We start from the raw sequence: 13335 nt of genomic DNA, 5'->3' as shown, positions 1-13335 counted from the left end.
AAAAAGTTAGGGATATTTGGCTTTCAGGTGAAATTTCAGGATGAACCTAAAATGCATTCTAACCTTTCCAGGTGAACTTAATGTGACCTTCTCTAAACTTTTGAATGCACGTCCAACTGTTCAGTGTTTCAGTACTTTTTGCACAAGTTGCTGTTCTCTAACAAGAAGCTTAACAGCAACATTCACAACAGGTTTGATCCATGAATCGACCAATACATTTCCTGCTTCAGTTAGAATTGGTATTTAAACAGTCCTCCTCATCAAGCTGTTCACATTCTGACATCATGAGACCAAGACGACACCTAACAATTGATCAGCAGCACCTCACCATTGCGAGGCTTCAAACAGGAAGTCCTCAGACGGAGGTGTCCACTGAGCTTAGAGGGTCACAGAGTGTCATCAGGAGGTTGTAACAGTGATACAGAGACTGGAAGAGTCACAGAAAGGAGAGGAGTGGACGTCCTTTGGCCACATCCCAATTTATTGAGACACTGAAAATTTTTTGTGGTATACCTACCACTGTTGTTAGATTTTCTTTCAATAAATTGTTTAAGATGAATAAAATTACCATTGCATGCTTCTACTTAAATGCCCTACTTTCATGATATAATATCACTGTAGCATTCACTTTTTCCATTTTCCATATATTTCACCTGAAAGTCGAATATCCCTAACTTTTTGTGAGTAGTGTATGTTGAAATGGCAAAGCACTCTAGTAGCCATAGCAGTTGTGATGGGAGCAAAGGAATAAGTAGTCCATAAATGGAGGGAGTCAGGGTGGACGGATAGGCCAAATAATCAATAGACTTTAATGCAGGAGACTGCTGCTTGTGTCAAGTCAATGTTGTTTTTTCAAAGCAAGCAAGCCTTATCCACATGTTTATTACTGATCAGATGATAAAACATTTGTTTAACAACAGTGAAAGAGACAGAACAATGATGTTGTCCTGCATACAGTATTGTTAGATCAGGACATGCTTCTGTGTGTTGATCTAGGGGCCTGAGAAAATGTATTTTGTCATTTGATTTGGGGGATTCATTTCAAAGTGTTCCAGCCCTTCCTGCTTACCCTCTCCTTTAGCTTTTACCTGCCTGTACCTTATCCTGCAAAATCTGATCATCTGATTCAGGCTCGCTCTGCTTATTGATCAACCAGCTTCTAAGATTCATTAGCAAAGTGCCTTTTGCCCATCGAGTCACATCTGCATCCACACCTTCTTGTTGATCTCTACCACATTTGGCACAATATGATCAGTCCACAATGTGTACCCTGGACTTTCCATAGTGAATGTGACTGATCTATGCTGTGCCATGTGGCTCTACACATATCGTCAGAAAGCTTGTAGTGTGCTGTGTCTGGTTTCTTCCAAATGCTGGGTTGTGATGTTGCTCCCAGAGCTGGCACAGATTTTAGTTGCTTACCAGCTTTATTCTGTGGCCACACAGTCATTGCTCCAGGTCGTGTGTCTCAAAGTTTCCCGGGTGCTTCCAAATACCTGCCAAGTACTTTGCTGTTCTCCCTCAGTGACTTATAGTTCCTTCCTTCCTTCCTTGTGCCTTCTTTGCCATACCATCTATGTTACTTTACTGCCAAGTGCTCAAGCTACTCCTTCTTGCATCACGTTATGTTTGCTTGATGCATGCCTGAAACATCTCTCTTCCTATAGTCTGCTGATCTTCTGCCTGATGACTGATTTTGTGAGACACCATCCTGAGTGTGATACTATACATGCAAAGTGCTTGTCAAAATTTGAAATCATAAAGTCATCATTAATATTTTATACGTGTCTGTTTTATTGCTTGGTGTGTACTAGGTATGCCTTACTAGAGGTAAGCAGAGTTGTGGTTATTAAACTCTATTTTTGATTTTATTTTTCATACACTGTTTGCTTTTTTCCTCTCGACATAGGAGGGTATTTATCCTTTGGCTATAGCTACTGAAGAGAGAATGTTTCATTTGATTATGACACACAGTAACACACACAAACACACGTAGGATGTATCACCCAAAAAATAAATAAATAAAGTGCACATCAGAATTAAACCCCACACCTTTGCAGCACAGTTTGTTCTGCCAAATTTACTCAATCCACTGATATGTTTGACCTCATACTCAAACGGCACACTAACATCTATTTACCGGCAAGGCAGGTAAAAGAAAACAACACCACAACAACAAAACAATTTGACCCTTCCGGCAGATATGGAAATGAAGGCCACCACATAAAGAATTGCGAAACATAATACTGACGGTAAGAACATTTGGCAGCACATGCTGTGGTATTAAACCTCTTTTTTTCCAGTTGGTCACCAGTCAGTCAGTTATCCTTCTTGTATTCCTTTGTTTCTGTTTTCTCTCTCTTTATCTTGTAATCATATTATTTCTCTCACCGTTTTAGGTCTGTTTGCCCCCCCGTCATACCTTCCATCCTTTCCCCTCTCCCTCTCCTGCACCCTGTCTTTTCCCTCCTACCCAGCCAATCTAATTTCTCAGTGTGTTGTTGTTGTTGTTAGTGTGTGGTTTATATGCAGTGCTCTGTATTTAGCTCTCTCTGGGAGTCACAATGTTCCATTTACCTTTCCCACAATGCACTGGTGGGGGATGGCCCTGATTATGCAAAATATGCGAATGCGTGTGTGTGTGTGTGATGTTTTTGAATAAGGCATAATACATCTGCGTGGGAAGGATGTCATCTTCATCCACTCCTCTGTTCTACTTCATGTCTTTGTACCCAAAAATTTATTTTCTCAAAATTTGTGAGCTTAAATCTTTTTTCCACCCTCATTTTTGTGACTTTTTTTTTTACGTGCTATCATACTCTTGCTATTGGGAACACCGCGTCATCACCTCAAAATCAGACAAAGGTGGTTAGACGGTGAAAGGCAAACCATTCTACAAAATTCAAGCTTCTTTTTTGGATTGCACACGCATTTACCACATTTTAGCTCAATCTTGATGACTACAAATCATGGTAGAAATTAGAACATGTGACATGAAACTGGCTGTTAGATGTTAAAATACCTAAAAAAGTTCTTATCCTTATCAAGCTATTGAATAGGTGTTACCAGCACACATCTATTTGTGCGCTGATCATACGGTTTAATATGGGTATAAATCTCTGAAAACCAAATTTAATGCATGTCTGCACTAATGCATCAAACGTGCATCAACAACTTTGTATGTTTCTCTTCCTCTTTCCATTTTCTGTCACTATCTCTTTCTTCTACTTCACCATCACTCTCCATGCTGAAGCACTCAGGCCCAAGGGTTCCTTTATAGTTTTGTGAGTTTGTTTGTGTCTCTTATTTCAGCATTGTCTTGGCTAATGACATGCTGTCATTGCCATGAGTTCCTGGAGTCTGTGTCTATATAACTAGGTGTGAGTGGCAGGCAGGTGGGATGCACGTGTACAAATACATGTTTACAGAGTATGCATATTTGCAATTGCTGTTTTTTGTGGATATGACTTTACACAACTCAAATAAAAAATATATGTTCATGGGTGGGAGATATTTGTGGATTATTGTACACATTTGTGGCTTGTCCTCTATTGATTACAAATATAAAAATCGCAACAAAGAAGTCAGAGAAGATAATCCTCTGGGTTGCAACTATTAAAGTCCAATAAAAACGTACATAAGCTTCTGCTTCTATATCAACCACAGGCCAGGACAGTTCACCAAAGCCTTGGAACCAACACAGCAAGCTGTTGCTCTTTATTTCATGTATCTGTTTCCTCTGGTGTCCTCTGATCAGGGTTTCCATTAGAAAAAAGAATATTGGCGGTCCATGTGTCCATGTGTAAGTTCCAGACAAAATGGGGAAAATTCTAGTCACTTTAATCCCATTAAAAGAAGTCCTGTCACATAGCTGATGTGCTGCAGTGGATACACCTGCAGTCGATATACTGCATAGGTTTGTGTGAATCACACGTAGAACAAGACGGTGAGCTTTTGTTCAGGGATTGTGTTTTGGACCCAGCATTGTGAAACGTCACCTTTTTCAGTTTGTGCGATGTGGTTAACACCCACAGTACACTATAGTGTAGTGACAGACAGACAGACAGACAGATAGATAGCTAGCATATGTCACTTGTAAAATCATGATTTGTACTGATGTTTGTGGGTGGAATCAATTAAAAGAGCTCATGTGAAACCCAAGGAGAAATATATTCTTTAAATGTGGTTGGGACTGCTTGTCAGCATCACTGCAATGGGGATGTGAACTGTCCTTAACTGTCACTGTCGCTCTATGGGTCTGTCTTTTGTCTCCCCACCTCTCCACAGTATGCCTCTTCACAAAGCAAGCAGTAGACTGTTGTGTCCTCAGGGAGTTTAGTGGATACTTCTGATTCAGCGTGCTCCCCCTGTGCAACCACATGTTACAGTAAAAGCACAATGACTGTCAATACCAAACTAAGAGCATGCCTGCTGTTTGGCAAATGTAAGGGCGGCCTGCTGATTACTTTTATGTAAAAAGATAAACTGTGCCTCATACACACGCTCAAATACGCACAAACTTGTACACACACAAACATGCATTGGCTTCCCTCCTGACACAAAACATCAATATCTGCTCAAAAAAAGGGTTTGAAAGCAAAAATAAATACTATCATATCAATAAATACTTACAGGCACATGCAATGCGTGTGTGACACATTATCACACACACACTTGCACACAATGGCAGATTCAATGACAATCACACACTTCGCCGAATACACACAAACAAGCCTTTTTCATAAGGTTTAAGTGTTTAAAGGAAACAAAACCACAAGGTGTAAAAAAATGCACAGTGTGGTTTGGCATATTTTTTGTGTCACTTTCCCATCTAATATTTTGGTGACCTTAAGAGTTACAGTATAAAAAAGAAAAGAAAAATAATATGTTGTGTGGTCAAGTATTACTGTCACTGGAATTTAGCCCTACAGAGGGGTTCGTCATCTTTTATTTATGGTTAATCCAACATTTATGCACACTTGTCTTCAATAGAAAGAAAAGAATTGGTTTGCTTCTGTTCCATTTTCCAAGTGAGCAGGGCAAATAAAAGTTTTTGAAGACAGTTTGTGGTGATGAGACCTGGCACCACCATCACACAAAGTGATTTGTTCCGAGTTAAATAATTCAAAGGTTCAAAGTCAGGCTGTAGCGTATTATTCAGTACAGCCTTGGAAGCAATGCACTGGAAAACAATTGACTCATATTCAATCATGTTTATGTGATTGTGATCATTCTGCATTTATGTCTCGTGGGAAATAACCTGTATAGTGAAAAGTGCTTCATACATGGAAATACCATTAATGTCAGCTTTCAGGTGATGGATGGTAACATGGGAACAAGGGGATTGAGATCTGGGTCTAAGGATAGAGGGTGTCCAATGCACTAGTGGTTATCATTAGTATGGCAACGTTGCTTGGCAGTTAGACAAGCTTGAATCATTGAGACTTTCAAGATTGATTCATCATATTTCACATTTTCTCCTTACAATTGAACAGTTATTAACTTCTGACATATCTTCTTACTCCTCATATATCTTCATTGTGAAGCAACTGCATATAGTGAGGCAAAAGCAAAGCATAGAGTGGTGAAAATAATAGCAGCAGCTGAAGTAGTGAAAACCTGATTTATGCTGCACTTGAAAAACAGGAGGAGCTGCATCTACACTATTTCTCCTAAGTGGTGTCAATAGCTCTCGGGGGTTATGATGCCATGTATCTGCAACAACATTGGTGCAAATGATACCGAAAACACTTACGGCATCCATGGCTCTCCACTGACCAGTGAAGAAGAAATATCAAATGTAAGCAACGTTTTAGACGTTTGAGTTTTTCACTTATTTGTTCCACTCATGTCCACCATGTCTACACAAGTGTCTGTTGATACTCCTTTATATCCTTTTAAAACCCCCTTTCTTCCCTTCCTCTTGCCTCTATTCTCTTCCTTAATTACCTTTTTTCTTTTCATCAGCCTTCCCTCGTTCTACAGCACCTCTTGTCTCCCTTAACTCCATCTCCTCACTGTCACTCTTCACTGTTGAGCCCCCCCCATATCTTTAATTTTCTCATATCTTTTATCTCAAAGCATCCTGTTTTTCTCCTCTTTTGGCTGTATCTTCTCCATACCCCTGTTCTTTGATATCAGTATGCTCTCCCATTGTCTGTACCATGCTCCTTCACTGGAGCCTTACAGTATAATGTATATTATGTATAGTATACATGACTATGTGTACAGTATATAGTGCTGACAGTATATTAAAGACATTTACCATATCATGTTAGAGAATAGTTCTCTATAAGAACAAAAAGTTGTTTTCAGTAATGAAAAACAACACCATAGCTGTATGGAGTACTGTATTTTTTCTTTCATAAATATCCTATCCATCAATTGTACTGTATCTTCCTATCCTATCCAAACACAAGTGCAAATGTAGTGTGTTTGTGGCAGTGTCACACTATTTAAGTCAGTCCCCTCTGCTTTCTATTCATACATGTGAATAGACACACACACACACACACACACACACACACACACACGGTGTCACAAGGATTGTCCTATATATAGTGACATAGTGTTCATGTTGCCTCAGCTGATGGGATCGATGATGATTCTACGTGTGATTAATGGAGATATGGAAGAGTGCTGGATGATATGCAGCCCTATGATATGTCACATACATGACAAATAGACCCTGACGGCTGGAAACAACATCTGATTTCTGCCCATTATAGAGGTCAGAACATGAGTGCATATAAACACAAACACACACACATACGTCTGCACCACATAACAAACATCAAAGGACACATGTTATACAACAGTACAACATATTCTGAAAAGGTATGAAAGCAGCTGAACCTGAATAGATCAAACTGATGGATGAAGAAAGCATACACATGAAAACACACAAACAAAAATAAACAGTTCTCTAATACAGCATGATTTTATTTTTGAACTACAGCAGCACACACATAGACCATCACAAACACCAACACACACATACACACACACACACACACACACACTAATTCAGACATGCGGTCTTACCCTACGAGACTGGATTTCTTTGACGTATAAAGGTAATAAGAATTCGGACACTCCCTCCAATCGGACACCTTCCTTGGTCACCCGCATATTCCCCATGCCGTCCTAAAAGACACAGAAACATACAGAGGGAGACATGGAGAGGAATTCAGTGGTTATTCAGACAATAAATGACTGAAATGAATGAGTTGAGCGAAAACAATGAAAATTGCCATATTTTGTGAATGTGTATCTCATTTCCATAGAATGAATGAGAATGCACTGATTTTCTCTCCTCAGCTGCATTCTGATGAGCTTTCTATTAGTATTTGTTACCGTATAAGTCATACAAAAATCTATTATTGAAAAAGTCCCATTATATTATGCGTAGTTGTACACACAGACAAGGCAGAGAAGAGTGGTAATTACCTACTTAATCAGTTATTCATAGAAGTACATACGCGGTTGGAGGCTAAACAGACTTGGAATTAGTTATAGAAGAAGTTATGGCTGGGTTAAATATCTTCTGGTTTCAGAAAGCCTTGAAGTTCTATTCATGTGTCTTTGTTAAATGTAAGTTACCTGTTTAAAACATCTTTCGGTGGAAATCCCTCTCTTTTCTCATCTTGAACTCGAGTATATAAAATGTTTTGGGACGACTAGCTAACCCCATCCATATAACTGCACTTGACTGTGGGCTTATAAAACGGGTGAGAGGTGTGTGTGGGAATATCAGTTGAAAAAAACCTGTTTACATTTCCAAAGAATGTGGTTGAGGTCTAATTTACTCATTTCTCCTTCATCCTGATCTGACACCATGTGAGTGGAGGCCAATGCCCTTTTTCAGCTCTGCATCTCACCACAGCTCTGCATTGTTTCTCTGGGACTTTAAAAGTAAAAACTATCAGCACTACCTGGAATTGAAGTCAATTGAAATCACAGAACCAGAATGAGGACACAAAGTTGTCAAAACCCATCATAAGTGTGGCAATGTTTTAAAATAGAATTTGGGTACAATTTTACTGCCATCAGTCCCATTCATGTCTTGCATTCATGACAATACAAAAGTTAAGGCATTTGTCTTGTTTCATCTGCTTTTACCTTACAAATTCGCACTGACAAGATATCACCATGAATACCAGTATTTAAGACATTTACACTATTTAAGGTCCTGGATTTAGACAATTTAAGGATCTTCAGATACCCATGAGATGGGAATATCACATATTCACACAGGTCTGCTTCATTCACAGCCAGATCCTGGTTTGCAGAGAACATTTTTAAAAGTCTGATAGGAATATATATTTAATGCAATCGTGTGATAAGTTATACATTCATTTATTCAACATCAAAGAGCATCGTACCATAACCATTACACCAAATAGACATAGAGAGGGCGATGGGTGGGGTACTTTTGATGTACATGTTCGACTTGTTTTGTTCACATTCAGAAATAAAATATCCTAGGAGGCCATTGAGCCATTGACACAGCCTCAAGAGAGCTGCAGCTCTGAAATGCTAGCAATATTGTTGTTTTATCTTTTGTCAAAATGACAAGGTGCTGAAGTTTTAGATAACCATTTAGCTTACAATGCAGACAGAAAATCCCAGAAACACATTTCAGCTTGTCAGAAAGACAGATGAAAGAAACCCCTGTTGAGAAAAGCCATTGAGTTATGGAAGCAAGTGGAATGGAGGTTAGCTATGAAAAAGGGGGAAGATGTGGTTCTCTGTGGGTAGCCTCTTCAAACAAAGCACTCAAGTCACAAATTACACATTTTAAGATTTTAATTCTAATCCTGCTTCCATCAGGATAATGTGAGGCTTTGACAGGTTCACATTGGAGTTTTGGTTTCGCTTTGCACAGACTCTGATCTGTTAGCAAACAACCTTTATTTCTTTATTCATCAATACTACAAGTAACCAAAAACAAATGGTGTGATGGTGAGGTTTTCACTTTGCTTTCTCTCAGCCTCATGGGATCATCAAATGGTCAAAAGGTTCATGTTAAGACTGACCTCAGATATCCCTAACTTATGTTGCTTAAGAGGCTGCAATGTAGAACAATAATTAAATGAAAATTCAAAGATGGCCCCAGTGCTGCATATACAAATGTGGGACCCACTGCTTTGACAAGGACTACAGGTCTTTGTACAATTTCAGAAAAACAGAAGAAATATCAGGGTAGGACTATGAGCCCTGTCAAGTTGTGGAAAGCACACACTTGTGTTGATCAGCTGGCCAGCTCTCTGTGATAAAAAATGGCTTTGTGCCGGTTTGTGATCAGCTGTGCCGCATTTTACAGATTCCGCACAAGTGAATGCTTGAAAGATTGTTGGATCAGACTTACATGGTAAGATTAAATTCCTTTCAAAAAGCCATGGAGGGTATTACGATAGTAGGGGCTTTTACAGAGCAAAGAGGCAGCTACTGTACCATGTCAAATCGGTGCTTAGGAGAGTGACAGTACAGGGAGAGCAGCAGTGCTACAGCTGCTCTCATCATGTGTTCAGCGTGGTGAGGCTTCTGGGTATTGTAGTGGCTTTCATGGGAACATATGTCTGTTGATAAAGCACATTTTTCGGCAGATGTTGAAACTTTCATGAACACTTATATCACTGCCTTGTTGATATCAGCTATTTATTTAAAGAAAAAGAACATGGCATCAGACAAGGTAGTTTTAGGGCCTTTTGTTGTTAAAAGGTCCTGGAATATTGGTCAGAGAATTAGTCAGTATGACTGTCCAGAGAGAATATCTTTACATATATATTAATTATAAAAACTTTGGCACGAAAAAGTTGTAACACAGTTGCAAAGTTATTTTCTTCTTCCATGTTTATTATTACTGAGAAGATACTAATAAAAACAAGCATGACCAGTGTGTTCCTGGTTATTCTGAGATAACTTTCCTCAAGGCAAACATTTCCAGGCTCAAGAAGCTGAAACTAGTGTGAAATAAAGTTATTTTGGGGGGTAAAACCTCAAACAAACATTGTGAATTGAACCCATTCAGACTTCAGTTGGAATAACTCTCCCACAGAATTGTGTCGCTAGATGACAACAAATTAGTCTTGCTTCCCTGGTTCCCAGCTTTCTTTTCATGTTCACAAATATTGATGAAACTGTCCATGAAGATAGGAATTCTGTTCGGAGTGCTGAAGCGAATTATCATTAATTGTTGGGTGCAACAAAACCAACAAGGCCTTTCAAATTAGAAATGTACTCATGAGAGAAGACACAGTAAAGGAGAGAAATCAGGATCAGACAATGAGGAGAGCAGGAGAGGAGATGGAAAAGGAGGACAAGAAGTGCAGCTGGGGAAATGCAAAAGTTTAAGAGGAATTAAGCACACAGAAACTTAACAGAAATGGAGCAAGATTAAGAAAGTCAGTCAAACTCATCTACTGAGATAGAAATGCCTGAAGCATTGGGAGGTGGAAATGGTGATGAGCTGGGGGAATGGATGGAGGTGTGTGTAGGAGTGGACCAGCCAGTTACACAGCAGAAGGGGGGGGAAAGCAATGCTCTGTATTTTAATTAAAATATTAAAATAGTTTTCAACATTTAAATAACATTTTAGTCGAAGCAGTGACGAAGTCTGGAATTAGTCAGACAATCTGCAGTAGATGGAGAGGAGTTTCAGGTGCTCTTGCACACATTGACATACATATACTCACTTCTACAAACTGAACACACTCTCACACCAACAGCAGTGCTAAAGGTCTCCCTCCAAGGGGAAACATATATAATCTTGCTTAATCACAGGGTACAAGTTCAACATGAGAAAAATGGGACAGGGTGAATACCATACTAAAAGAAAGCTCATGTATTTTCCTCCTGCTGCTGTTGATATTGCATTGTACTTACATTTTTGTGTTGTGTATGATTTTGTGTGTGCTTAATGTATCTTCTGTGTTTCTAATTATTGAAAACACACATACATCCTTCCTCCTTTACCACCTTTTATTCATAACCTAGCTCTACATGAATGGATTAAAAGAAAACAACTTTATTTTAGTCATTAGTGTTTATTTGTGTCTATTTATATTAGTGCTAACCAGGAATTCCAGTGTTTAAGACATGAACATTGAAGGCACTTATGCTAAACTAAGATAATTATCCTTATTCATGGAAATTTGTGTTGTTGAGTAATGGTTTCCCACAGATGATCAGAATTGAAATGGAAAACGAATCTGTAATCAAGCAAATCACATCATATCAGAAACGTTTGACCTTGACAATCTATTATGTGATTTTCAACAAAAGACCAATTCTTACCCCATTTAATAATAATCCCCACACACACACTACTCACAAAAAATTAGGGATATTCAGCTTTCAGGTGAAATTTCAGGATGAACCTAAAATGCATTCTAACCTTTCCAGGTGAACTTAATGTGACCTTCTCTAAACTTTTGAATGCACATGTCCAACTGTTCAGTGTTTCAGTACTTTTTGCACAAGTTGCTGTTCTCTAACAAGAAGCTTAACAGCAACATTCACAACAGGTTTGATCCCTGAATCGACCAATACATTTCCTGCTTCAGTTAGAATTGGTATTTAAACAGTCCTCCTCATCCTGCTGTTCACATTCTGACATCATGAGACCAAGACGACACCTAACAGTTGATCAGCAGCACCTCAACACTGGAGGCTTCAAACAGGAAGTCCTCAGACGGAGGTGTTCACTGAGCTTAGAGGGTCACAGAGTGTCATCAGGAGGTTGTAACAGTGATACAGAGACTGGAAGAGTCACAGAAAGGAGAGGAGTGGACGTCCTTTGGCCACATCCCAATTTATTGAGACACTGAACATTTTTTGTTGTGGTATACCCACCACTGTTGTTAGATTTTCTTCAAATAAATTGTTTAAGATGAATAAAATTACCATTGCATGCTTCTACTTAAATGCCCTACTTTCATGATATAATATCACTGTAGCATTCACTTTTTACATTTTCCATATATTTCACCTGAAAGTCGAATATCCCTAACTTTTTGTGAGTAGTGTATATATATGCGTAGAAACAGGAGCATAGCAAAGCGATGAGTGTGTCAGATCGATAAGTTAAACCAGCCAGGGGTTTTCAATGTTGTTCTTAGATCTATAGTCATTAAGCTGAATATACAGTGGAGCATGGAGCTTATTCAATAAGCCATAACACAACAGACCCGGGGAATCACCAACTCACTCACTCACTCACCACCTGGAACACACACGAAATTACATAAATCTCAGTATACAGACACACAAACACTGGTATATACCATCATATACGGAAGCACAGCTGCTCTTGTAGTACATGCAAACACACACACACACACACACACACACACACACACACACTACATTATTATATTATGTATAGTCCCAAAGGGACGCATATATGGATCACAGACAAGTAGTAGTTCCTGAAGTCCACTTGGATGGTGCGTTACACAGATGCGCATTTTGATGACCTCTTCAGTCTACACTTCTACAAATCTCTGTATCATGATGTTGAGGACAGCCCTCACAGGAGTGTGCAACAGCAGTGAAGTCTGGAGATTTGAATTCAGCCTATGTATTGTACCGGTTATGGTAGGTTTGGGCATATCCACACAGAGCCTTTGCATACACCCTTTGATGGCAACATTTATGTCACGTGGACACTTGCGCACTCATGGACATCGAAAGTATAATCTTGGCTTATGACAGAATGGCACACATGCAGAATTAGCTCAGTTTGAACAAATTCACTCTCACTACATTCCCTGAGATGCCTCTCTAATCCTGCCTCTCTCCCTCTCTTGGCCACACGCTCTGTCTCTAAATTCCAAAAACATGAGAACGATGATGTTAAAATTAATCAGGTGGTTTTATTCCACGTCACTGCTCCACTGTCCAACACTGAAGCCTCATTCTGATTGAACATGACAGCTCTCCCTCTTTCTCCGAATCTCACACACTGCTTGTGCTGTTTTTTTTTGATTTTCAATCCAGTGTGCATCATCTGCATGAATGGAACATGAACAATATTGCCAAGGCATAGAATACAAATACAATGGTAATTCATCACCAACAGAAGAAATGAGTATATCTGTCCATTCATGCATTTATCTGTCATTGTTTAGCTCTCTCTCTCTCTCCCTCTCTGAATCGGTTTGTCAAGGCCTTTCTTTGTCCTACTTCTCTTCATCCCTCTCTCAAAAGCTTTGGAATAGCTATCTGCTTTTGGTAAAATGTTCCTCCTCTATTGACACCATTGACACATTCAAAACAAAACTAAGAACGCACATTTTCAAAGGCCTTTGGCTGGTCTTCGTAATTTTAGTT

General features: G+C 39.2%; 1 protein-coding gene across 1 annotated transcript in view; it reads right to left on the bottom strand.

The window, feature by feature from the left end:
* Positions 1-13335, bottom strand: part of LOC139222351 (zeta-sarcoglycan) — a 273275-nt gene that overhangs the window by 95214 nt on the left and 164726 nt on the right. Inside the window, exon 3 of the mRNA XM_070854258.1 lies at positions 7045-7146. Within this exon, the coding sequence (XP_070710359.1) occupies positions 7045-7146 (102 nt within the window). The remainder of the gene's footprint in view (positions 1-7044; positions 7147-13335) is intronic.

The sequence above is a fragment of the Pempheris klunzingeri genome, chromosome 3 (genome assembly GCF_042242105.1).
Source record: "Pempheris klunzingeri isolate RE-2024b chromosome 3, fPemKlu1.hap1, whole genome shotgun sequence".
Classification (NCBI taxonomy): Eukaryota; Metazoa; Chordata; class Actinopteri; order Acropomatiformes; family Pempheridae; genus Pempheris; species Pempheris klunzingeri.
The sequence above is the reverse complement of the archived record's forward strand: the minus strand, read 5'-3'. Positions and strand labels throughout refer to the sequence as shown.